The sequence below is a fragment of the Chaetodon trifascialis genome, chromosome 23 (assembly GCF_039877785.1).
Source record: "Chaetodon trifascialis isolate fChaTrf1 chromosome 23, fChaTrf1.hap1, whole genome shotgun sequence".
Taxonomy (NCBI): Eukaryota; Metazoa; Chordata; class Actinopteri; order Chaetodontiformes; family Chaetodontidae; genus Chaetodon; species Chaetodon trifascialis.
In genome coordinates this window covers 17717229-17744603 of record NC_092078.1, presented here as the reverse complement: position 1 = coordinate 17744603, position 27375 = coordinate 17717229, and the positions used below count along the sequence as shown (strand labels likewise).

Here is a 27375-nt window from a genome sequence, read left to right as displayed (position 1 = left end):
TCCCCTTAGGCTCCTACATCTCAACACCAACCTCACAAAAATGACTTGTCTCTGCGTTCGTGTAATAAAAACAAGCCAGTCAAATAATTTTGATTACCACTACTCGTTGATTTATTCTCCATGCTCTCTGCCCTTTGGAAATATATTCCAGCGACTTTACTCTATCGGTAAAATGCAACTGCATTAGACGGAATTTGTAACTCTGTTGTGAAGTTCATAAGAGGTGGCGAAAAATTCGACAACATCTGAAGGCAACGTCAGGAATATTCTTGAACACTGACACCATGTTATACCTGTTTTGAACTAAAGTGGGTTCTTATATATCGTCCATTCGTGGTTATGTGATTGGAATGCTGCATAATCTGAATTTTGAGTAAATGACACCAGAAAAGCTATATTTTGGTGTCATTTACTCAGAATTCAATTATGGTTTGAATGCATTAAATTGTGTGTATTTGAGCTGTTTGTAACAAAGCCAGCCGTAGCTGCATTGTTCAAATTGTTTTAAACAATGTTGTTCAGCTACAGTACAATTTTTTACAATCGTAAACCGCGTGGTTTGCCATAAGCCTGTTTTCCATTATGTAATGGTTACCTTTGTTCCATTTTGTAGCAATATCCCACCTAATAACATCATGCTGCCCTCTACTGGGTGTTTTCGAATAACATCATTTGAACTACATTTCCCAGCATACATGAGAGGAAACCCTGTGCACAGTGGTTCAGACCTATAACCGTAGGGATGGGCCTGTCGACGTTCATCAGCACTTGACAGCGACCCACATAGCGTTATGAGATCTGCTCTGTTCCGGAAAGGTTGAGACTGGCAATGCACTACTCAAGTGACTCTCGGGCAGACTGAACTGCGCGGCAAAAGAAGGGGACACAAACAAAAACATGTGGCTGAGGCTGTGAGAAATCGGGTATGTAATCTCTCACACATTGGTCAAATTTTACATCGATAAAAGCTTAGAGTGAGTCACGGTTGCAGCATATTGTGACCGTATATTTCGCGACAGTGCGAGGGTGAGAAGCGTTATCCCAAAGTGTTGAGTTTAGCTAACTAGCAGCTCATTAGCTTGTTAGCTGCGTCTCTCAACAGCTTTCATTCAGCCAGCTGCTATCAAACTGTGTGCCACAGCTTCCTGGCTGTGGATATTCCAACACTTCATCTCACTTAGCCATTTAAACAACGTAGTAAGAAAACATTCAGCAAGCTAACACCAATAGCAAGCATATATAGACAACGTTAGCTAACGTTAACTTAACTTAGTAAAGTTAGCTAGTTAGCCTACACCAGCCAACCAGGCTAGCAAATTCATTAATCTAAGCTAACGGAGTATTTCGGTCTGTACAGACAGACTCGAAGCGTTTATGGTGTTGTGTAAAGATTTTCATGTACAAGTGAGAATCACGAAACTCGTAGAGCTTCTGTTTGCAGGTTTGTATTGAATGTACGTATGTAGCAGTGGGAGTGCCCCGCCCACCAAAGCGCCATATAGCCATTGATAGCGGCATTGATGTAACCGGCATTATGCAACGAGTCAGGCCGTTCAGCCGTGGGTCAGTGTCCAGGTTCATGTTTGATTTGTTTAGCGTGCGGTAGTTTTGATAACATGGAAAATTAATATAGCCGAGATTCTTAACATGATGTTTGTTAATGCCGGTACGTTTAAATACTGTGGACGGCATAACAAGAATATAGGACAAGAAATTTGTACTGGAAAAGGAGGTTGCTCTTCAACAATGGTGATCTAAACCGAAAATCCAGTGAGCATATTGCAGAACAATACAGAAAAAAAATTAAAAATTATGAAGTGAAGTTGATCACTTTGGATGTGCCACCGTTTTACAGTTTTTGGAATATGACAAGAAATGTTGCTTTGCTTGTGGGGAAAGGACACACTTGTGTAACTTATATAAGTAAACAGTGTTTGAAATTTTAAAGCTGTTTATTGCATCTGCACGTGTGTTGCTTTTAAGAATATACTGAAGTCAGTATAATAAAAAATGATACAACAAAAACATTTGGTATTTTTAAATCTGTAGTATGTAACTTCCTATGCAAGATGAAGTAATTCATTTACAGCCATGGTGGCTTTTTAAGTGCTTCTCTAGTAAATAATTTTCAGTGTTTTGTTCATTTGCAGCATATTGTCATGAAGGAAGTCTTACTGTGTTGTAATGTGCAATTTTTAGGGGGAAATCACAAATTAAAAGAATAAAACTAAGAGTATTCTGTATTTAGTGGTCAATAAACCCCTACTTACTACTGTTGTGCAGGTGAACTGACTGCTCTTTAACATTCAATACTGCAGGTTTGGAGAGCATCTGAGTTGACTGACATTGGACATCATGGGTTTGCACTCAGCCCAGAAGAAGCACTTTCCCTTGCGGGGCATCGATGGCGTGGTTCAGCTGTTTGATGCTGAGCTCCGCAAGTCTGAGCCTGACCTAGCCCTTCTTTCCCTTGTCCTGGGTTTTGTTGAGCACTTCCTAGCTGTGAACCGGGTCATCCCCATAAATGTTCCAGGGGTCCGGTTTGAACCACTGGAGCCAGATTGTCCCAACTCCTGCTTCCCCACAGTGGAGCTGGGCATGATATCTGCACTGTATGAGCGCTTCACAGCACAGATTCGTGGTGCGGTGGACCTGTCCCAGTACCGGAGGACTGTTGCTGGGTCCAGCAGGGAACTGGTAAAGAAAGTGTCAGATGTGATCTGGAACAGTTTAAGCCGCTCCTACTTCAAGGACCGGGCCCACATCCAGTCCCTCTTCAGTCTAATCACTGGTACGACTTTACAAGTATTACACTGAAATTAGTTGTTATGAAAAGGTTTGCTATATGTTGAAATTAGTGATGTCAAATTCTTTGTTCAATTTGAACCAGGTACCAAACTGGACAGCTCTGGTGTGGCATTTGCTGTGGTAGCAGCCTGCCAGGTTCTAGGTCTGAAGGACGTCCACCTGGCACTGTCTGAGGACCATGCCTGGGTGATTTTCGGCAAAAACGGCGAAGAGACGGCTGAGGTCACTTGGCACGGAAAGGGTAACGAGGACCGACGAGGACAAACAGTCACAGCTGGAGTCAGTGAGAAGGTGAGACCTACCTCAGGTTACCTGAAATGATAATGATGGGCTCTCTCCGCATTTAAAGAAACTCCCAAGCATTGTTCAAATTCAGAATATAGAATCACATACCATGTAAAGCGATGAATAAATGACCCGTTAGACTCCTTTTTACAGTAAACATGAAGGCGCCTCTCAGATTTAGATAATGAAAGAAAACTGTACAGTGGAGAGCAAAATGTCCCAGTCTTATAAAGAAAAATTTTAGCCAAGTCTAAGGACTTAGCTCTGGACCAATAGACAGACTAATAATGTCCTATATTTGGTATTTATGGTGTGATTTTACTGCTCACATTGCAGTAAACTTGTCTTGTTTGTTTGTTTATCCCAGAGTTGGCTTTATCTCAAGGGATCCTACATGAAATGTGACAGAAACATGGAAGTGGCCTTCATGGTTTGTGCCATCAACCCCTCACTGGACCTTCATACTGACAGCTCTGAGCTCCTGCAGCTACAACAGGTGAGCACTGTCCCTCGTAGTGTATGGTGGGTTGTTAAATGTCTGTTTTTTCCCCAATCTTCCGCAACACACCAAAGTTTTCAGTTTCACTGTCGATGTTGGAGAAAGCCTTGAACTTCATGTCAGAGAGCCAGTTTAGAACGGAATAATTTTCTTACAGATATAAACCGACACAATTGGTTGGTCTTTTTCCTATAGTAGTGTTTGATAGTGATTCCCACAAATTCTATTTATTCTTTACTTTCAACCATAAATTTCTGAGCAGCTGTCTAGTTTGGAAAATGAAATCACTAATCCCAACCATTGTATGGAGAGATGGTGGAAACATGCACCTGTAATCACGTGTGCTCTCAATATTTCACTCGAAAAATTCAGTGTATGGTATATTTCTAAATTTCCACATCATTAAGTCCATCAATACAATAATCATGTCACACTCATCACTCTTTCTTTTAACATAAATAATAGTTCAGTCACTTGATATTTTCAATCATTTCTTCTGCTTCTCGCTGTTAAGATGTATGATCAGTGGAACTCAACACTGCTTGCAGTTGTTTCATATGATGCATACCAGAAAAGATGGCGATTCTACCTTTGAGCCAGTGGAAGGCTGTTAATGTGAAAACTCTTCGCTGAAAGTGGTTCACTGACAGTAGTTTAACAGCAAAATGGAAGCAACTGATACCAAAAGTTCTCTTGTTTTTTCTTTTCTTTTTCTTCCTGGTTGAACAGAAACTCCTCTGGTTGCTGTATGAGCGTGATGACCTGGACAGGTGAGGTTGTGTTGTTGAATGTAGTGAGGAATGGATTCTCTCTGAAAGTCTCACCGCTTGTATATGCTGCCTGTCCACTACAAAGTGTGTGGTGTGTAAACTTGCTAAATTGCACATCCTCCTCCTTTTCTGTGCTGGGTACCAGGTATCCAATGGCCATGGGCACTCTGGCCGACCTTGAAGACCAGGATCCAATCCCAGGCAAGGAGAACCCCCTGAAAATCCACCTCAAAGTAAGTCTATAGAGAGGTTTGCACTAGGTCACACAGCAGTAAGACTGGTAGGATGTGAAGAAGACTCCAATATTTCCCAAAATGTCAAACTTTGATTTTGAATACACACAACACATTGTAAAGCCTTTATTTATTTTCAGCCCAGCTTATAACAGTTTTATGGAACAGTCATAGAAAACGCTGCATCAGACACACACTTACCAAAACCAACCAGCTGGGGTCAGCTCCACTTAGTCTGTACCCCCATTGGTTGAGGGTTTTTCACCAAATTTCATGTATGAACAACAAGATATTATACTTTTCCACCTCAGAGTTGATGCAAATGTGACAACGGCTTGATTTTCTACAGTGAAAGTTCTGAGTGCTTTTTGTATAGCTTTGTAGATCAGGATGTTTTAATAGGAAGTCATTTTTTTTCCTGTGTTTCCACCCTCTCTCTCTCTTTCAGGCTGTCAGTTCTGCTCAGAAGCACTACAACAACGAGCACATCTACCCCTATATGTACCTGGCTGGTTTCCACTACAGACACAGGAATGTGCGGGAGGCTCTGAGGGCCTGGGCTGAGGCAGCTCAGGTCATGCAGGAGTGAGTTTACACTGCTTTTAAACTGGTATCTTTTCAGCATATTGTGATTGAAGTGGTGTGGGAGAAAACTAGACTTCTGCACCTCCTCTCGGCTCTTATTCAGACCTTAGAAAATCTAGCCTGTGACTGGAGACTTGTTATTCACAAAATGAAGTTGAACTCAGCCTGACAGTCTCAACACAAGCAGACCATGACAGGCTTAACCATGCTGGTGTTCGCAGCGGGGCAGTTGTATAGTAAACACACTGTAGGAGTCAGTTCATCATCTGATAGTAGCATCCCCCAATCAACAGCCTCAGTTTCACCAGATGAACACAAGATGGTGGTAAATACACACATATCGTCCCTGTGTGTTCATGTGTTTTTGCTCTCTTATTAGTGGTTTACACAAAGAAATGTGGGGAAACAGCTTAAAACTAGAATCCAAAATATTTCTTTGTACTTTAAGAGAACGCAACAATTTCAAGTCTTTGGCCTCATCTCAGGTCTGGAGGCAGACATCTCGTAATACAAGGACTCATTATAAGAGACAACAGAAGAAGAGCTGCTGTTCCTGACTTTATTTAATTTACTTCATAGTTTAACTTCAGTGTTTTTATTAATTAAGTCTAAATTTCTATCCAAGATGATAAAGAAAGTTGTATCATTGGCAGCCATTTTACAATGCATAAAAAACAGTATACCTAGAAAGTAATTAGGTAGCCTAAATTCATATTAAATGTTAGATTAAAGAACTGTCACTGTTGCTCTCTACAGAGAGATGAAGCATTTTGGAATGAAAATCTGTGTTTTTGCTTCAGTCAACTATTCTGGTTTTGTAGCAAACCAAACTGCCTGAAATTTGGTGAAACACAGAGGCACATAGGAATTATGGGATTGTTTTAGGGCTGTCAAAATGAATTATTCCTTCTGAAAAGACTCAGTTTCAGACCATTCAAATATCTCTTCATGTACATAATGCCCATAAGAGGGCAAACAAATCCAATGAAAAACATACTAGTTGTAGATTTATTTCAGCATAAGCGTCTTTTAAAACATCTACATACTACACGAACAATTCCAAAATAAATCAAACAGTGTCTCGTCCTTGACTATATTTCATTTTCACTAATTGAATGTGCAATGCCCCAGACCAATGGGAAAAAATATTATCTGTGGATCTATGGACCATATTTTCACATGTTTTTTATGTGTAAGTGATTAATGTAAAGAAAAGAAAACATAAAGAAAATGTAATTAATTTATTATAAGTCCTGAGTTCTTGAGTGAGAGTGCTGCAGCTGGCAGCCATGTAATTCCTCGGGGTGTTTGTGCACCGTCAATCTACGTCCACTGAAAGTGTTTGTTTTTGCCACTGACAGTCTCAGGTTATTCTGACTGTCTGACAGCATCATGGAAAGGATCCCTACACAGATAGACCATTTTGTTCAAGAGTAAGATCCTTTTCGTTTAACCAGAAGCAGCTGTTACATCGCTCTCGCCAAAGCCACCAGACTCCATTTACAGAAACAGTAATTTTATCATCATAAAAACACACTTCATTTAAACTGGACAGAAACAAAAAATTTAACTCAACAAAACCTTCTTGGTTCATCTTTCACTGTTCCAACAATCTCAGCTAACTGTGGTTTAGTGAAATAACTCTAAATTCACTGACTCAGAGGAGAGAGAGGACATCAGAGAAACAGTGAAAACACTGCACATCTCAATCTTTTCACTGAAATAGAGATTTCACTAGGTTGGACTTAAGCAGATTTTCACTAACAAAACAATAATTAGATTGAATTGTGGTAATTAGTGTGATATATGGGCTACATGCAGCCAGGAATATGATTTTTTTTTTAATTGCACGATAGATGACAACTAAGGTGAACAGCGATGCTGCATCAGTTGACCTTACACAAACAAGCAGCTCTGTCTCACACGTGCATTGCAAAGCTGCATGCACGGGCGCTACTGCAGTAATTTCATTCATCGCACAGACAGATTTTTTTTTCCCTTTTCTTAACCCATGTGTGTTTTCACTGCGTCAGAGAAATTTAAATACAACCCAATGCATTTATCAGCCATCGTATCTCAAAAATCAGTGTTAAAGTGATCGCTCAATTGAGCTCTGGTTGAGATTGTTCACTGTGAGCCAGGAAGTGTCTAGCTCAGCATCCTCACTCTCTCTCCACCCCTTTAAACCAACTGTTCATGAGCTGCAGCTAAAAATACCAGCCCTGACCCACCAGACCACGCATTCCCTCCCCATCTATCAGCTTCCTTTTCCTGCTCCCCCATTGTTTTTCAATTTCAGCTCGCCCTCTGTGCACCATCCACGAGAGGGAATGTGTCTTCTGCATAATGTACAAAGAATCCACTGTTATGAATACAAAGAGTTCACTTCTTGTCATGTCTGGACTGTTGCAGTGCCTTCAATAATCAACATGTAACAGGTCAACGTTCCATCCTGAAAGACTTCAGAATGTCAAAAGCCCTCTCTTAATCTCATCTTGATGTTAAGATGTCCTTCGTAGCGGATAAGACACCCAGTAGGTCATCTTGCAGGTTATAGTCTGTCTTCCTCCCTGACATTATTAAGATTCCTTCTCTTCTCACCTGCTCTTCCAGCTACAACTATTTTCGCGAAGACGAGGAGATCTACAAGGAGTTCTTTGACATTGCAAACGATGTTATCCCCACCCTGCTGAAGGAGACGGCTGCTGCTGCAGAGAGTTCAGGGGAGGGTGGAGAGGGAGGAGAGGGAGCTGACAAGGTGAGTCTTCCCAGAAGGAGAGGGGCTGCAGTACAGCAGCACAAATGGTGTAATGTAACTGCTTTCCTGAGCTGCTTTTCTCATTTTACCAGCTGCATTCAGCCTGGAGGCTCTAGATCATACCATCTAGATCATTGAAAATGTCCTTGAGAAGTCCTGGAAAAGGATCTTAAGAAAAGAGCAGGCACTCTGCATAGTTTTCATGGTGCAACTTGATTTATTTCATCACTAATTGGATCTCAGTATGCAAATTAGGTAATTAAGCCCCGCTTTGCAGATTTGTCAACTAACTTGGTGCATCCTCTGTAAAGGGAGCGATGCTGCTGTCTGAGCAGACAGACAGCAGAAGAAGAGCTTATCTGTTGATTTTTGATGGAAAGCTTGAATGGATTTTTCCCCTAACTTCATGTGGTCTGTCTGATCAGGTCACATAAGAGCTCTACATGTTAATGCATTTACACTTGCAATAACATGAGTTATTCTGTCATCTAGATGAGATGTCCAAGTACAGATAACATGTAAACAGCAAAGGGAAATATGGTAGAAGTGACATGTACTGTGGACCAAACTTTTTTTTTTTTCTTAACCACCGCCCCTCCTTCCATCTTTCAGGAGTTCCCCAAGCAGGCAGCAGCCCTCTCAGCACTCCAGGACTCAGACTGCTTTGCCCACCTGCTACGTTTCTATGATGGCATCTGTAAATGGGAGGAGGGCAGTCCCACGCCGGTCCTTCATGTGGGCTGGGCCACCTACCTGGTTCAGTCTCTGAGTCGCTTTGATGCTCAGGTGAGAAACCCAGAATAGCTCTACCTTTGAACTTCAGAAAGACCACAGCCAATGCAGGCTGTGTCTGCAGGAGGGAGGCCTGATGTGGCTGACATGTTGATGGGTTTGTGGTCTGATTCCAAAGGTGCGTCAAAAGGTGTCGATCATCACCAAAGAGCCAGAGTCCCAGGATGATGACGACCAGTCCAGTGATGACCCCCGTGAGGGCCGCAGGCGAGGCCCTAGGAGAGAGTCTAAGTTGGATGAGCAGAGCTCTCCTCCTCCTGCTGCTCCCACCTCCCCCTCCACCCAGCCACCAGCAACAGCAGCAGCCCAGCCCAAGAAGGTGGGAGAGGGAGGCGGCCGCCGCCGCTCCTCCCAGGGCCTGCGGGGTGGAGACGCCGAAGGAAAACCCAAGTCCCCCAGCCCAGACTCTGCGTCTTCACCATCATGCCAGCAGCAGGTGTCCCCCTCCCCGCCTGGTCCTGTGGTTGTCTTTCAGAGTGAGAAGATGAAGGGGATGAAGGAGCTGCTGTGTGCAGCCAAGGTGAACTCCAGCGCCATCAAGCTGCAGCTCACCGCTCAGTCACAGGTTCAGATGAAGAGGCAAAAGAGCACACCGGCAGGGGATTACTCCATGTCCTTCATGAAGCGGCAGCGCAAGTCCCTCTAGACATGTTGATTGTCGTAGTTGGAGTTTTTCAGACTCTGTCAGACATACTGTGAACAGCAACACGGACACCCAATAACCTCGCTTTCGTTTGTGAAACTTTTTGCCAGTGTTTTTATCTGGAGGTCCAGTTCAGTCAGTATCCTTGTCGGTCCTAGCAATATATTTGACTTGCACACTTGAGTTAATCATCACATATCAAATTTGAACTGAAGGAGTAAACATTTCGTTCTGTTTTTATTCAACTATCGCCTGAAAAAAAAGACTTTCTGGGAAACTGCCTGGTTTGATAGATTGTAAGCACTCACTTCATCATTAGTTTGTGTATTAATTGGCAGCCAATTGCACACCAACTATTAACTTCTCATTGACTTACATATGGATTTTTAAAGCCAAAGTAACGAGGATGACCAGAACACAACTTACAGATGTGTAAATATCAGCTTGTACCATTAGGAACCTGTTCATGACTGAGCCTTGGAAGTGATTCATTTAGGATAGTTACTGTGTAACATTGTCCACTTCTGCTCTATTGACAGCTTCTTTCTTGCTAGCTCTATGTTGCCTTACTTTGCCTTTGTTCTTTTCTAAAGTAGGTGGCCTTTAGTTTTGAATAGCTGAGCTAGGCCTATTTCTAATGATTAGAGAAAACCAGGAAGACCATGCACTGTTGAGATGGAGCCACACTAGGTGGCCCTGCTACATCCTATTTGCTTGATGACTTGTGGTTTTTGTTCTTGTTTTTGTATCTGCAAGTAATAAAGACCTGATGAAAATAGAATGTGATGAGGTTTGATGATGTTCACAGGGGACTGAGCTGTAAGAGGCTGCGCGCTGTGAGAAATGTGCCGTGCGCTTCATTTAGCAGAGGTCCACCGCTCCAGAGCAGGAAGCTTGCTTCCTGTGGATGATCTTAAAGAGGATATTTTAACCCAATTCATAACAATTTTCTTGGAAATCAGGTGCATAAATAAGTAGGATGTGCATTCAGTTGCCAAACACAGAACCAGAGTAAGGACAAGCATGTGCTGATAAAAGGAAAGTGAAACTGGTGTTTTTTCATGTAACTGGTTTAGCTGTGATGTCTACCAGACAGTCCACAGCTGCACACTCAGCAGGTCCTCGTCAATGGCAGTGCATGTATTAGAGTCTGGTGTTATTCTGTCAAGGCAATATGCACACACAACATATATATACGTGTGTGTGTACACACACACACACACACACAAAACAGGTTAACCAAGAAATTAAACTCAGATTGGAAAGAACAAGACATGGATGTGATATATGAGACAGTAAACTATAGCAAGATCCTTTTCTATCACAAAGAATACGAAATATTAGCAACTTCAAGAATCAAGACACTTACAATGGGTTCAAATAATAAGATACTAAGTCAATATTTTGAAATGAATAACTCTACTAAGTTCTGAAAGGGAAAACTACAAACTTAAGTCTTATTCTTGACTTCTGAATTTTTTGTTAATAAATTACAATGTTGACTTTGTAAGTGAAAATTATGGGGTACTATGTCAATATATGCCAAATATTGAACTTTTTATCTTAAGCTGCAGTTCAGTTCAACCTGTCCATCATCTAAGGTTAGCATGTTAGCATGCTAACAGTAGAGTCTGCGGCTGAAGCTGCGTCATCAGACTTGAAAGCAAAACCATAGTTTTGTATTTTTACCCTCAAATTATCACAGTAAGTCGAGATGGAGACGATTCAAAATCATTTTTTCAGTCAAAATGATGAAAGTGAAGTGAAAAAGTGAAAGTGAAAACTTTGACTTTTTAAGAGTCTTAAGTAAGAGAGTTTTGACCTCATTCACACCTGCTTTGTTACTATTGAGGTTTACGGGAGTATTTTTCTTTCTATCACTTCTCAAGTTTTCGCGGGCAGAAAAGCTCGACACAGCAACAAGAACGCCACACAGAAACGAGCAGAGGTGAACGACTGCTCCTGACATTTTTTACAGCGTGCAGTGACTTTGCTCATGCGTGATGTGACTCCAGCTCCACTCGGGACCATTTGCGCACAGATGCTCGCGGAGTGTGTCAGTCCTGTCAGTGAGTGTGTGTCTGCCAGACTGATCTATACTCCAGCAATTAGTCAGCTCCAATTAGCTCCCATCAGGCGCTCGGTCAGTCAGGTAGAGTGTGGTCATCTGCTTTCTCCTCCGGCAGCAGCAGCTGGGATGTGTGAGTAGAGAGCCCGCAGGCTCCCCCACAGCACCCAGACGTGTCTCCGATCATGGACAGGATAGGGGTGTCATTCCTGGACCCTTTGGACGACTACGAGTTAATTCATCGGATTGGGTGCGGCACCTATGGAGATGTGTTCAAGGTGAGTGAGAACATTTCCTCATGTTTCCACCGCGGCTCAGACAGAATAAAAAAAACCTCCAGAACGTTTGAGTGCGTGAACAAAGCTGCTGTGAGAGAGGTTTTTAACCTCAGAGGATCCATCAAGACATGGACCTCCTCTTTGACTGCACAGTCAGCTGGAGACTGTCAACAAAATGATCACAGGACATTTAAAAGCCTAAAATTCTCTGAGGGATTTCTAGGAGATGGATCTAAAACGTGTGTGAGTGCTTGTCATCATGTCTTTCCATTAAAGCCCTTTAACCCCATCAACCTTGAAGAAGCCCGGCCCAGTATCTCCTGTACACACACAGCAGTGCCAGCCTGTTGCACCAGTTGTGCCAGAGGTTCATGTTGTTTCCGTAAGGGTGGGCCATGAGGACAACGTCTCCTATCACACTGTTATTTTCTATTACAGTGTTGATTTCTATCATATTTTCTGGAAAGTCAACAGATTCAAGACAAAGTAGTCAGACTAGAGCTGTTTTCAGTCAGCAGTGGTAGTCATAGTATTAATTAGCAACTGTTTTGATTATCTGTTAATCTTTTCGATCACTTTCAATTCCCTTAAATGTGAGGACTTCTCTGTGAGACTGAAACAGTCAGTTGAACACCTGCAGGTTTTGGACTTTTGGTCAGGCAACAGGCAAACTGAAGGCATCATTGATATCACATTGTCAGATCGTTCAGCCTGTGCGTTCAGTAGAAAACTGACTGGTGTCGCTTTCTTTTCGCTTGGTGATTTCAGCGTCAGGATGCAAACATCCTGTGCTGCTAACCCGCCCCGGTGCCTTGTGCATCCTGCAGAAGCAGCACAAGAATTTGTATTGTTTCTTTTTTTACCCCCACAGCACCAGCACAGGGAGCTCCTCGTGTGTTCGCAGAGTCCCTTCTGCTGCTTTGCTACAGAGCCAGACTCTTTACATGTTTAACCTATTTTACAGCCTTTACTGTTTCTCTCCCACGAGAACACACATGTGGCAGAGGAAGTGATGTGTTTTCAGTTCATTTTCAGTGGTTTGTTCATGACAGGAGCGTCGAACTGTGACTGCTACGCTCTGGGCTGAACATCCAGTCAAAACCAGCTCCTGCTCCTTACTACTGTAGCAGATATTTGGCTTTTTGGTGGATAACTTAAAAGACGATTGACACCAGTTTTTCAGTGTGTGCTTACAGGTGTTGAGGAGCACTACTGCGTATGTGAAAAAAGCCTTCACTGTCTCCAGAGGGAGCTGTGTGAAGTCTGATTAATGTCCTCAAGTGATGTCAGTATTGAGTCAGTGAGGGAAAATGCTGATACGGCTGTTCTGTGAATGAAAGCAGCAACGTTTCTGATGATAGGATGGATGCTTTCACGTGGAAGGTGTGAAGTAATCAATCAAAGACTGCACTCCTACAGCACCTCAGTCTCACGCACCTGTTCTTCATATTTGTCTCTACTTCTGTCCAGTTCAGCATCCAGCACTCTTTTAATGCATCAAATGCATGATTCTGATCACAGATCACAAAAAATCATTTACTTGTCTCATAAACTGTCTTGTGGCACCAGACAAAAACAGCTTCTGAAGTAATAACAGACGTACTTCCTGCATTACCTCATCATCTTCTTCCTCTTCTGTTGAGCTTTATGGTGGTTCACCTGTGTAACTGTTGAATTACCACCATCTGCTTGACTGTCCCTCGCCCCATCGATTCCAGCACTGCCGTGGCATGTGTGAAAAGGTGCAAGGCAATACTGTTCCTGAATGTAGCAGCATGTGTGAACAGTGACAGTCACTGCTCTAACTGTATGTGAAAGAGTAGATGTGTGAGCTGAAATATGCTCAAAGCTCCTTAGATCTGAGGGGAACTGCAGAGTTGATGATAATTTTCTGTGAGTTCATCACTACCAGTGACCTCTTGCACATTACACATTCATTCATCAATCATCAATATATTGATTGATGCAGCTGTAAATGTGTATTTAGCAGTAGTATATACGACACAAAGCCACCCAAGAACTCATGAAAAAACCCTCAACCGTTAGATGATGTCAAACTGCAGCCAAGATGGTCTGACATACATGAGCAACGTTCAGCTGACTTTGACATTTCGGAACCATCTCTGCATCACAGTAACATTTGCACATGTTGCAGCCTGTGTGTCTGCTGTGAATGAGAACTGCACGACATACAGTGACGGACAATAGCACATTATCACTCCCACTGCTGCTGTTGGTGGGTTTGGTGGAGCTGCGACTGCAGGAGTCAAGGGTGAAACCTCTGGACATGTGACTGTGTGGGCTTTCACTGCACTCTCATCACACTGCTGTTATTCAGAGGCCACTCAGCTCAGAGCTCATGTGTGTCACTCTCATATTCATCTTGATCCATGTCCTCCTGTGCCTCCGTCCGGCCTTAGCCTGTCCAGATGGAGAGTGTTTTTGTCCTCGAGAGTGCAGTCCGATGGCTCGGCAGTTCAAGTGATTAGATCATAATAATAGTAATTAACATTTCTCACAGGGCTTCAGAAACTCTTACAGCCATTTCCCTGAATTACTAATTATCAGACATACAAATTGTCTCTTCTTATCTGTTGATTTGTCTTATGCTTGTCAGTAAAACTCTTGGTCAGTGATCATCTGCTCTCTGATGAAGGCACTTACTGATGTTGGCCTTCAGATCTTGAATGGCATCATTGCACATCCAGCCGTGGCTTTTACTGTAAATGTAGACGGTGACATCAGTGCCAGCATTCATTTTTTCCAGGAAGAAGGCAAAAATCTCGGCCCTCTCTGTGATTGATCTCTTCCTGTGTTACTTTTGAGCGCTGCTGGAGTTTAGAAAAGAAATCTTTGTTGTAGGTGACACCCAAACCTGACAGGAGCAGTTCATCACGTGTTAAAGGAACAATAAGGACAGACTGTGGCCTTGTCTCTCGCCTATATTCTGCTCTCTCTGTGGCTCTAAACGATGGGTTGCTCATTTAGATTAGATTTGGATTTTAGCTGTGAGGCTGTGAATATAGAGCTGCTAAAACCTGACAGACGTAGCAGAGACCTGGAGGTTAATTCCAAAGTCTGGATTATAGAGCACTGTCAAAATATCTTATGAGACATACTTTACTTTTTCATGTGTCACGCTGCAGTGGTGCCGCAGAATGTCTGCGGAGGAAGTGAACTTTTCTCAGAAAGAAGCGCTGCTGCCAGAGAGGCTGAAAATACATGATATTGATATAGCTCTAAATCAAATGTAAGCTAAGCTCAGTGCACAGATATAGGAGTATCTAGATATATAATGTCATGTGGAAAAATAATAATATCCTTTTGATTATATACAATTTCTATAGCTCTGAAAATCTAATCAGATCAGAGGAATAATTAAGTATAACTAGTCTTTAAGCATTCCATCATTAAAAAATATTAACGGTGAGAAATGAAAACGAATCAGCAGAAATGAGACTCATTTTCCAATGCACTGTCTCTCTCACACACACACACACACACACACACACACACACACACACACACACACACACACACACACACACACACAAAACGTGTTGAGTCATTGCACCATGGAGCTGCATTACATTTTCCTTGTTAGGAAAAAAAGGGTTTATCTGTCGTTGCGTCCGTGTGTTTGTCTTTGTCACAGCTTGGCTGAAATGAGGAACTCCGCTCTAACATTGCAGAGGCTTCTCATTGTGTTGTCATGCCTGCACTTACTCTGTGAGGTGTCACACAGGGCTGTGCATAAAGGTAAATAGACACTTGTCCAGACCAAGTGGCAGGCTGTCACACAGATATTGATGACTGACTAGTCAACCCAGATGAAAGCATCAGTTTTCAGTTAGAGTCCCATCGAGAGAATGGCCGTGTTTGGCCCGTGTCTGCTGTTCTGCAGGCTGTGTTTCAGATGACATCTGCAGTTGTCTGCCATCAGTTTCAGCCATGGTTAGGTTCGCTTCACCACTGGTAATCCGCTGCAGCATGTAGCATCAGCGTCACTCTTATCTCCTGTGGTTCAGTACACTGCACCTTGTGCAGTGATTTAGAACTGTGGTTAAACTGTTGACCAGAGCTATGTTGGAGCTATCTTAATGAAGGGCTTTGAGGGAGTTGATGAGACTCCATGTGTGACTTATGAGAAGAGCTGTTTCTGATTTCTGACTTGCCATTTAAAGAAAGGAGTACAGTGTGTACTGTGTGTGCATACAGTGTGTACTAATAATAATGTGGTGGGTGGCATAGAGTAGGAAAGGGGGCAGGTGTGTTAATTAGTCACGTCAGCGATAAAAGGCTACCTGCAGGAGGAACACAGGGGGCAGCAGGTGTTCAGGCAGAGTGAGGCTGGTGCACACCTCATTCCACGCCGGTATGCAGGGAAAGCTGGCGTGCAGGAATAAGTGACCTGTTTCAATCCCTGCTGGGTTAAAGGCGGCTGGTAGTTGATGTCGAAATAGATCGACGTACCAGGGCATCAGTGGTCCATTTACTGCTCTTGCCGTGAGACGGTTTTTGTTAGTTTTATTTTCTTTTTTGGGTTTTTTTGTTCTGTCTAGTCCGCCTCGGCAAGTGTGCCGGTAGCGGGCAAAAGAGCTGGGTATTGCCCCTGGGGAGGACTAGTTTTTTATTTTTCTTTGTTTTTCGTTTGTTTGTCTGATTTTCTTTGTTCGGCTTGTTTCCCCCATTCAAACACTTATCTTTAATGGGTCGATCCCGGTCGGGTGGTCACGGCAGGCTTACGGTGTGTTTACCCTTCTGTAGTGTAACTGTTTTTGCATGTGTGTAAATCTTCGATTTAAGCTTGGGATTGGAGTGTATTTATTCCGTGTACAAGCCTTGTTAACAGGGTGAAAAGGTGTGTTTGCACATATTCCAGCCCCTGCCCGGGTTAGTCTGACTGGGGATTAACCGCAAGAAGATTAAGTGTGACAATGGCTTATCGAACATAATTGTAAAGCCGAGTTTACTGGTAATAAATAAATACTTTTCTATACCTCATGGCTAATCGTTATTTCTGGTGCTAGTGACCTGCGGTGGGTGTAACAATAATACAGTGCATAGTGTTTGCAGCACAGTTTTTGTCTCAGACCGTAAAGCTGCTCTGTGTCAGTCTGCTGTTGATTGGTCCACCATTTTGGTCCAGACTGAAACATGTCAATATTTATTGGATGTACTACCATGAACTGTGGTCCACACACTTAATGTTCCCGAGATCACGACTGGCTGACTTTTCCACTGTGCTACAGCGAGGTTGACCTTCTATCTATCTGTCATTAGCATTAGCTAACATTAGCCATCAGAAGCCGCTGAGTGCACTGGATTTAGAAAGGGTGTGGTTTAGTGCCTGTGAGATGAATAATTTGTTATTCTGCTTTCACAAGTCACATATTCTTACTTAAACGAGTGCAAAATAACAAGCACAAGCCTACATTTCACCTCAACAAGTAGCTTTAGTTGCCATGTTCCCCTCAATGTCATGTTTGTTCCAGAGGCCCTTCATGCCCACAGGCTTTAGTACATCTGCATTCAATACAAAACGCTGTGGTCTTCTTATGAAGAAATTATAGTTTGGCTGTAGACTGTACATCATTTGTGACTCAGAGGCCATTTGAGAGCCTGATCAAAGCGCAGTAAAGCTTCCGCTTCCCCCCTGCTCTGTAACCCTGAATGGCTGTTATTTCAGGCTCGGCTGTGTAAAAACCGTCTCAGAGACGTTACTATCACTGTAGTCACAGGAAGCTTGTGGTAGAACAGGAAAGAAAACAGGAAGTGAATGCAGCCAAGCCGCAGGTTGTGTTGAGACAACCTGCTGATCCCATGGGCGGCTGTCTCATTTGCTGTGGATACCCAGAGTGAAAAGCAGCCTGTCTGACGTCAATGCAGTCGCTCAGTGGATTTGACTGATGTTCCCAGGAAGAAGTGAAGAAGGTGAAAGCATGGTATTACTGCTTCCAAACAACAGCCGCCACTGATGTGATGCACCATTGTGAAAAAAGCTCTGCAGTCTGTGGTGAATGTACCTAACATGTAGGAATGACCTCAGACACTGTCCAACTGTAAAATCCATTGACACCTCAGTCATGGAAGTGGAGTGAGTGCGACCTGAACGCAACCTTTGACACATTAATAACACGACATGTGTTCTGTCAAAAATATCGCGTTATTAACACATTAACGCGAATCAATTTTAACGGTGTAATTTTTTTATTGCGAGATTAACGCTCTTTGTGACCCAGTGAACTTGTAGTTTTTCATAAGCTGTGGCCAGAGAGAGTAACGTAAGAAAAACTACAGGATCTGGTTGTAATCCTGAAACAAAACAATAGGCACGCCCCACGCACTTGTTTGGTCTTGCCTGCTCGCTAGCTGTAAAGGAGTAGGCTACCGGTTTGTGTGGATGTCAAGCGCGAAACGCCGAATTGGATGCGAACAAGATTCTGAATGGAAAGTTTAGTTTGAAAAAGTTGCCAGATGGGTCGACTGACAAGACCAAAGTTATCTGTGTGTATTGTTGGTGTGAACTGAGCTATCACTGTAGCACATCCAGTCTGAAATACCACTTGATGGTGAAACACACGGCGAATGCGAATTCTCCGCCGCCTCCTCGTCAAAACCAGGTGACAATGGATGGCTTTCAACAGAGGCATATGGATGCTGTTATGTTCAAAGGAAACTTGAGAAAGGAAAGTTTAAGCCATGGTTTAACTGCACTATAGGCTGAGTCCTAGTTTACAATGATGTGCACTTTGTAACTTTATCTTGTATCACCCTGTTTTGATCCCTTAGAAAGGGTTGTTGAAGGGGCTTTTTGTAACCAAGTATTTTTATTTTATTGTCATCCGTTTATTGACAGTGTTAAATTGTGTGAGATTTGATTCATTCAAATGTGAATGACTGCTCAAAGTGAGAATGTTAGTGTGAAATAACACTACATGTTGTTGTTTTCAATTAAAAAACATTTGCACAAAGCAAGCCTATCCACTTTTCCATGTTGATAACAGTATTAAAATGATCATTCAAGGGACATTTAGAATGGATAAAAATGTGTGATTAATTTGAGATTAATCGCGAGTTAACTATGACATTCATGAGATTAATCGTGATTAAGTATTTTAATCGATTGACAGCACTAGTTATTAATATTTATCATTGTTATCGGATCTATAGCTAACTTGTTGAATAGTTGATTAAATATTGGTATAACATGCCAAAGTCACAGTAAAGTTCCAGACAAATATTGAAAAATACAGAATAAAAGCAGCATTCTACTTGAACTTCAGAAGATTTTGACTCATTTCTACCTTATTTAGACTTTGCTCTGCAAACAGTGGTTTCTAATGACTGTGGTATTGATTGATTGGTCAGTGCGTCAATTGGACTGTCCATTTAACATTTGTCCACAGCCACATGTCACCACAGAAAATCTGTGACGGCTCTTCAAGGATCCCAATTGATTCATTCTAATGTGTTTGGTGACTGTTTCACTCATACAATAAGCATCTTTCTATTAGCCAGGCAAAGACTCAGTCTGCCATAGGTGATATTTCTATCAGTCTATCTGACTGTGACTCACATGATGCTTGTCCGGTTCTGCCAGTAGGAAAGAGCTCTTTGTGCCAATACTATTCGCCCTTTCTGTGGAATTAATACAAGGTTAAAGCAGCACAAGACAGCAGGCTGAGCTAATTATAAGTCCTTCTTCATCAAGACAAGTGTACTGAGCAGCTGGATATTTGCCCAGGTTTTGTTATCCTGATGGAGCAGGCAGGTGGCGGAGCTCCAACCAGGACTTAATGTCTTCAGACTCTTAAGTTGGAAAGTGTGGCATGTGATAGATCAACAATGGACTCTCTTACTTTTTTGAAATATGCCCACACAAATGTGCCATTCTTTGAATTGCAAGCTCGAGTAACTGCACAGTTTTACTGCTTCCTTTGTTCAACTTGATGAATGCATCAAACATGGGCGAGTGCATGTTGATGAGAAAGTGCATATTTGTGAGTAAATGCTTCATGTTCATTAGTGTGTGTTGTCCCAGAGGCGTCCTCAGTTCTTTTGTGAGTGTGGGTAAGCGCATCTTTGGTGAGTCTTCTTCTTTGGTGAGTAAAATGTGCACGTTCAAGAGTGAACTGCGTTTGTGAGTGTGTGTTCTTGAGGAAGAGCATGCTTGCTTTTTGGGATCAGAGTATGTTCATGAGTAAGAGTGTGTTTGTGGTGAAGCCATTCACAAAAAAGGCACTCATGAGTAAAAAGAAGAATTGCACATGTGCACAGGTTGAAGTCCTGCTGAAGACCACAGCCATTGTTTATTATCTGCAGAGTGATGCCCAAATCTTCATGCCAGTAAAATAACAAAAATTTAAAAAAATCTATGCGCTGAATTTGTAATTATCTTCTGTCTAATCATGACTGCACTTTCTCTCTTGGCTCTCGTGTCATGTTATTTGACATGTCCGCTGTGGTTATTGTGTTTAGCAATGCGATGCCATTTATTGTCGTTGCGCAAAACACAATATGCATCATGTGGGGCAGAGAGCAGCTTGATGCCATCTGTGTGAAGGCACATCACCCAGGCACTGAAAACCACAGCAGCGTGCTCTATCACAGCGCGGGTATGCATGTGACGCGCAGTGTATGAGCTCTCAAGTTGAACTGAAGTTCTCTTTGACTTGAGAAAGAGATGAATTTTAGAGAAATCTAAAGTGATGATGCATGGGGCAAAATATTACCAATGAGATGCCCATCTACATGAGCACCTTGCCTGAGCTGACACCTACGAGTCATTCTCCCAGCCAATGAGCAGCAGGCTGCGTGGTGAATCTGATATAATTTGGATGTTAATGAAGTGAGGAAGCTGACTGGGTCTGGATGAGGTGTGTATGTGTGAAATATATGTATATGTGCAGTCAGTTGTATCTGGATGCAGTGTGCATGACATGATCTGTGGTCCTTTGCATGTTTTCGTGAAACAAGTTAGCCCAGGTTTGCGTTCTGACCATGGACAGACGTCTTTGGTCATACGTTTTGGGGAAAATACGCTATGACCTGTAGCTTTTGCCGAGCTTGTGTAAGCTATCAGGAAGAGATGGAGCTCGGTGACCTTTCAACTTCCCGGGAGGATGTTTTTCTTAAGAATGTGGTCTCACTGTACAGACTGCATCTGCACAGTGCGAGCTCGTAATATCACACCACCGCCATGCGCCATGTGGCCAGTCCAATCACATTCTGATGGCTATGTTCAGATGTTAGTGCATGCGTCTCTAGCAGGGTGCAGATTTCCATGAGTCTGGCGATATGTCAGCGTGTGCTCTGAATGCGGGTTTCTGAGTTGTTTCTGACACGCTGAGGCATCCAGTAGAAGCAGGTGTGTATTCAACGCTGACGCTCACTCAGATGGATTCAGTCCCTCTTTAGCTTTACGGCCTTTTTGAATCAGGGTTTGGAATGAGCTCAGCATGCCATTGTTTATGTGACACCTTTGGTCATAAAACCTGTGTCACCAACACTGACCAGGTCTCCTGTGTGTGTGTGTGTGTGTGTGTGTGTGTGTGTGTGTGTGTGTGTGTGTGTGTGTGTGTGTGTGTGTGTGTACATCTGACATCCTGTGACAAACTACTACTGGAGTTCAATGTATTTATGTGGTTCTGTTCATTCATTACATCAGATATTTCCTGCTCCTTTCAGGCTCGTAACATCAGGACGTCTGAACTGGCAGCCATCAAGATCGTCAAGCTCGACCCTGGTATGTAAACCGTGCAGACTTGACACAACATGCTCACAGCTGCTTATTTGCAAAACAGCACTTACATGTTGACATTTTTCCCTCTGATATTGTTTTTTTCTGTATCGTTTGAGTTATGAACAGTCTGACACTTTGGGAATTATTCCTTATTCCAGTCAAGCCAAAGGAGAGGATCAATATCAGTGTCATTAGATGGCATAGGCCAGGACAGGGTTAGCAGTTTCCTCTTGTTTCTGGTCTTTGTGCTAAGCTAGGCCTATATGTGATATCACACTGTGCAGTATTGGTCCACTTCCCTGAGAAACACCTGACGGCCCATGTAGGGCTTTGGAGAGCAATGACAGTCTGGCTGACACTGGCTGATACCAACACTGTCAGCAGCCATGAACATAGACGCATTGGCGTGTGTCTGTGGTGACTGCTGCTTTTTAATGAAGCCAGTTGATGACACGACTCTGCTTAAATACAGAGAGCAAGAAGACAAATTTCCCAAATTGTTTGACTGAAGATCGTGAAGACAAACAATGACAGAACTTCTTCCTAGAAATTCTGTAGCTTTCGAACAGATTCACTCATTCTCAACTAACTCAGGCTGCTTCATGCTACTGCAGCTTCGGCTGAACTGAGCAACGTTCATCACCACACTGCTCTGAAAACAAAGATCAATAAGCACATGAATGCAACAAGTGGCCAGATGTTCAGTGAATGGCACATCAGCCTCACATACCAGTACTCCCACTACTCTAACCCTATGGTTTGCTGACATATAATTTGTCTTCCAGCTGTCAGAACTCAGTGCACTAACACTCACTAACCTGTCTGTCTGCTCAGGTGATGACATCACATCCATCCAACAGGAGATTACGATGATGAAGGAGTGCAAGCACAAAAACATCGTGGCCTACTTCGGCAGCTACCACAGGTGCTGTGTTTCCAGCCCGTCCACTTCACTTGTGTGCCATTCCTGGGATTGTTGGTGGACTGAAATATGTGGAATGTGACTTTTATTTTCCCCACTGCTGCTGGATTCCTCTCCCACGCTTTCTAGTGCTGAGTTAGATTGTGTGATGCATGCGTAAGCTTCAGAGTATTAGGGAGTGTCTGCTGAGCGTTTCTTTCTGATGCTGAATGCTTCAGTGTGTCTTTCACAACCCGTGCTAAACTGTATCAAACACCATGATGTGTAAAAGTTGTGTGTCTCTCCAGGAACACCAAGCTGTGGATCTGTATGGAGTACTGCGGTGGAGGGTCACTTCAGGACATGTATCATGGTATAAATCCAAATGATGTTAAGAACTCTGACTGTAGGTCTTGTCACATCTGATTTTAGTATTTTCTGCAAAAGTGCTACATTACCATTTACAGAAACCGTGGAAATGATCTGTTTTTTACCCAGAGCAAGGTGAAACAGATTAGTATCAATGTCAGATCTGCACATCCTGCACAGAGATCAACTGTTATTCCAACTTTGGAGCCTTTGATGCCTTTTGCAATATTTGTCGCTGCAGCTGTGATATCTCTCACTTGGTGAACAGCATCTAGTCTAAACTGTAATTCCGCTGGAGAACAGGAGCCCTTTCAAACACTGGAGAGCTGCTTTTTTATCTGTTAAAAATTGTTATCTGTTATCTGTCTGTTTTTATCTGGTATCTGTTACAAAGCTATGCTAATTCCAGTCATTATGCTAAGGTAGGCTAATCACTTCCTGGACCAATCTCTCGCAGGCATGACATTGACCCTCTCATCTTATTCTGGGTAACACAGCAGACACATGTCCCCAAATGCTGCTGTTGCAATCACCGCGTTAATTTTGAGACAATTTTTGTCCTCGCTGTAAAACAGATGTGGAAGGAGGAACTCTGAAAAGCCCGTTCTGCTCTATTCTAAGAAATGCATCAAGCTGGCTCTTTCTTTTCCACCCTCCTCTCGAGTCTGAGTGATTAATCAAACTGTTCTTCACAGTGACGGGTCCATTAAAGGAGAAACAGATAGCGTACGTGTGCAGAGAAACCCTCCAGGTAAGGCTTATTGGGTGAAAGGCAGCTTGCTGCATTGTGAAATCTCTAAAGATACACTGTTGACAGAATGAGTCATGTGTTTTTCCCAGCCACAGAAGAGCTAAATAGTATTTAACCTCGCCAGACCACTAAATATACTGTATTGGTAGATGCTGCTGCAGCATAACAGGATCCACAGCAGAACATGGCAGACTTTCTGGATTTTGACCTTCTGCTCACTGTAAGGTTCTGTTGAACAATCAGACTTAAAAGACAATAAAAAATGTGACCCTGAATTAAGGAGAAGACAACCCAGAGAGCGACTGATGCATAAAAGTCTTGTCTGACTGATTTCCCTCATGTGCCTAATGACTTTATCCCCATTTTGGTCCCATTGAAACTTATCCAAATAAACTGGTGATTACGAATGATCACAGAGCGCAACAGTCCACTGCCTTTGTCCTCATCATGACATGCTTTGCCGTCTAAGTCGACATATAAACTCTCTGATGTACCTTTGGTTTTTCCTTTCCCTTTGTTCACTGCTCTGTGTGTCCGTTTCACTTTTCCTTTTCATCCAACATTTTATTTTATTTTGCAGTGTGCACCAGTTTTCATTATTGCATTACATAATTTAAACTAAGATTAGGCTTTTTGAGTTACACTTGGTTTAAAATGTGTTGTATTCATTCATTCATTCATTCATTCATTCATTCATTCATTCAGTATAACCAGTGTGAAAGACATGATGAGTGATCACTGACTTCTAATAGCACCCAAATGATCCGTCTATAGCTCCATGCCAAGCATCTGAACTGGATGAATAAATGATGTGAGAAAACACTAATCCAGCAGAGGAATAAGCAGGTTGAAATAAGTCCCGCTGAAATGTGGTAAATCACAATTTAATCTAGTTTGAAAGATGATTGTTGTTTATGAAATGTACCCATAATACTTCATTGTTGTCATCATGCTGTTCTATGAGGTCCTGGTATTAATAAGTGCCACTGCCTCACTGACACTACTGCTAGGTCTGGAGCTCAATGGTGGAAGATGTTTTCAGATCTCTTATTTTAAGTAAAAGTAGTAATACCACACTGTAAAATATTACAAGTGAAAGTACTGCATTCAAAATCTTACTTAAGTAAAAGTACCTAAATATAAGAAGTAAAATGTATTCATGCAGCACTGAGCATCAACTGATGCCGATCTGCACTGTGAAACGTTTATTCCACGGTGCCTGTCCCTTTAAAGCCTGTGGTTGTATTGAGCCACTGCAGGCGATGCTGCACATCAACGAGCAGGAACCTTTCATGGCGTTATTGGATTGTTTTGAAGGCTTGCAAAAACTGACATTACCCAGTGACATTACATAAAATGTTTCATAAATTCTACTTTTCATATTGCAATAGACGGTTTGTCAGTATCATACAGAGAATGACAGGTCCTCTGTGGAGGATTGTATCCATGTTGCCCACCTGGAGTGGGTCATCCATTATAAGATAATCTTATGTCTCTGTCTTGCTGAGGGATGCTGTCTCAAATCTAGTTTGAAGACATCACCTTTGTTCATATTGTGCTCAAATGGTGCAAATTCTTAATTAACATTCACTCAACTACCTGACATGCAAACCTGGAGCTAAGTGGTACTGCAGTGAGGAGCACTGGTTGGTTTCAGGGTGTTTTTGCTCTAGAGGTTAATCCAGCTGTGCCTCTCACCTGTGCAATGGTTGACAGCTGTAGTAAGTAACAATAGAGGATATATAAACAAAATAATGTGGACAAAGTTAATCTGATTTCCATTCTGTGCTTTTCCCAGGGTTTGTATCACCTGCATGAAACTGGCAAAATGCACAGAGACATAAAGGTAAAGCAGCTGCTTTTGGTGTAAATGTGATCATACGTTATTATATTGAGTTATCATGTGAACACAACCTTACACCAGTATGTGTGTGTTGCCTCTTCAGGGAGCCAACATCCTTTTGACAGAGCGAGGAGATGTGAAACTGGGTCAGTGGTGATCTGTGTTGGACACACACACACATGCACACACACTCTAATATCTATTGAACTACTCACACTCTTCAGATGTGCTTAAATGGAGCATCTATACTGGATTTTAACCGCTGTCAGCCTCTGTGTGACCTGTCTGTCTCCTCTGTGTCTAGCTGATTTTGGGGTGGCAGCAGAGATCAGTGCCTCCGTGGCCAAAAGGAAGTCTTTTATAGGAACTCCATACTGGTAAGATGAAGGAAGCTGCACTCGCCTGACCTCAACTCACTTCTGTCTATTTACAGCACCAGGCAGATTTGGATTCTGCCTGTAAGGCTCTTTAAAGAGTGACACAGTACTGTTTGTCAGTATGTTTTGGATGAGGGCTGCAACTAGACAATATTTTATAGCAGTATTTATTATTGTCATAGTTACTATTTACCTGCATGACATCACATATCACACATATAATGGAGAAGGCTGCCTGAAGGAATCCATTGAAAAATCCATTTAAATTAAAGACCTCTCATTATGAACTCGTTTAACTCAAAAATTGTGGTAATATCCAATATTTTTCTTATTGTCTACATATCCAAACCAACAATGAACTGATCCTACTATACATGCACCTATTATTCAGGTACTTCTGTGTCTACTTTTATTTTTAAAACGCGTTTTGTTGCTTTTTTATCCACCTACTGTTCAGTTTTTTTGTTCTTGTTTTTTGTTCTGTCAATTTCTAACTTCCTGTAAATTGTTCTTTGGATGGTGGGTCAGTACAAAGAGAGCAAACCAAATCAAAGCACTCCTTTATATGTGTGCACATAAATAATTGAGCTGAACATAAAATGAGTAAATAAGTGTGTCATATCAGAGGTGGACCTCAGTGTCTGGTTGAGACTAAAGCATCAGTGAAAGGCCATGGTCACCTTCATACTGTCAACATCTGCTTTTCTATCTCCTCTTCTTCGTTTCATCTGTCCAGGATGGCTCCAGAGGTGGCGGCCGTGGAGAAGAAGGGTGGGTACAACCACCTGTGCGATATCTGGGCCGTCGGCATCACCGCCATCGAGCTGGCTGAGCTCCAGCCGCCCATGTTTGACCTCCACCCGATGAGGTGAGCCAGCACAGACAGCAGGGACTCGAGCTCAAACAGCTGCACTCTGCCTGCTTTGTTTTTGATTCTTGGTCAGTAATTACATGTAAACAACAAGACGCTTTCTAGCCCGGTGACATTTAAAACAATGTTTCAGAGCACTGATGTTGATGTCCAAAAGCAACTTCCAGCCTCCGAGACTAAAGGATAAATCCAAGTGGTGAGTGTAACTGTCTGCATACCTTTAAAATCATACAGCGTGTCTTAAGGAACAATTTTCCTTCCTTTAATCTTATCATTATCTTCTTGATGTGCAATTCATTCACACTCTGTCCATTTCCCCTCTTCTCTCTGCAGGTCGGCAGGTTTCCAAAGCTTTGTGAAGATGGCTCTCATTAAAAGCCCTCGTAAAAGGCCCTCAGCTGAGACTCTGCTGCAGGTGAGCTTGCTCTTTATAGCGCTTCATTAATGAATGGCAGTGAACTGGCCATCTGTCTTCCACACTTCTTCTGCACATCATATATGCACTATTCATAAATTCCTATTCCTATTTTAAGTTATAAGTCCTATTTTTAACTCTCACATATTCACGGAAGTGAACGTGGAACTAAAAGCTCGCGTTCATCCACTTCAGAGCAGGGTTTGGCACATTTCTACTAACTGCGTTCTTATTACTTAATCAGAGACACTTTAGGCCTCCTCCCACTACAACCTCAGTCCAGATGTTTTTTATTGTTTTAGAGATGGGATTCAAATATAATTCATGCTTTTTTATTTTGTGAATTCACAGCTACACTTATAGATATGTGAAAGGTATAAAAGG

General features: G+C 42.4%; 2 protein-coding genes across 6 annotated transcripts in view; both read left to right on the top strand.

The window, feature by feature from the left end:
- Positions 1-809: 809 nt before the first annotated feature.
- men1 (multiple endocrine neoplasia I) lies at positions 810-10146 on the top strand. Of its 2 annotated transcripts, none has more exons than XM_070993665.1 (10): positions 810-923; positions 2319-2791; positions 2891-3099; positions 3461-3589; positions 4322-4362; positions 4508-4595; positions 5044-5180; positions 7794-7938; positions 8551-8724; positions 8849-10146. In XM_070993665.1, exons 2-10 carry the CDS (start codon positions 2356-2358, stop codon positions 9374-9376), a joined length of 1887 nt encoding a protein of 628 aa, XP_070849766.1. In that variant the 5' UTR covers positions 810-923; positions 2319-2355; the 3' UTR covers positions 9377-10146. The 2 variants fall into 2 exon arrangements, with proteins under 2 accessions (XP_070849766.1, XP_070849767.1); XM_070993666.1 differs by lacking the exon at positions 810-923 and adding an exon at positions 1079-1197.
- A 1240-nt stretch (positions 10147-11386) lies between these two features.
- Positions 11387-27375, top strand: part of map4k2 (mitogen-activated protein kinase kinase kinase kinase 2) — a 31569-nt gene continuing 15580 nt past the window's right edge. For 3 of the 4 annotated variants that reach the window (XM_070993304.1, XM_070993302.1, XM_070993303.1), the window contains exons 1-11: positions 11527-11719; positions 21410-21467; positions 22299-22389; positions 22674-22738; positions 23430-23485; positions 25284-25331; positions 25432-25474; positions 25633-25705; positions 26442-26573; positions 26710-26772; positions 26910-26991. In XM_070993304.1, the coding sequence (XP_070849405.1) occupies positions 11627-11719; positions 21410-21467; positions 22299-22389; positions 22674-22738; positions 23430-23485; positions 25284-25331; positions 25432-25474; positions 25633-25705; positions 26442-26573; positions 26710-26772; positions 26910-26991 (804 nt within the window). In that variant the 5' untranslated portion in view covers positions 11527-11626. Of the gene's footprint in view, positions 11720-21409; positions 21468-22298; positions 22390-22673; positions 22739-23429; positions 23486-25283; positions 25332-25431; positions 25475-25632; positions 25706-26441; positions 26574-26709; positions 26773-26909; positions 26992-27375 lie in introns of all 4 variants that reach the window. The other variant, XM_070993301.1, reaches the window with a different exon arrangement.

Bases quoted from the DNA above. Each gene is read 5' to 3' on its own strand.
- men1 (XM_070993665.1), top strand. From the start codon at position 2,356: ATGGGTTTGCACTCAGCCCAGAAGAAGCACTTTCCCTTGCGGGGCATC. The intron at 3,100-3,460 runs GTGAGACCTACC...TGTTTATCCCAG, and splicing joins CAGCTGGAGTCAGTGAGAAG to AGTTGGCTTTATCTCAAGGG. The intron at 3,590-4,321 runs GTGAGCACTGTC...CTGGTTGAACAG, and splicing joins AGCTCCTGCAGCTACAACAG to AAACTCCTCTGGTTGCTGTA.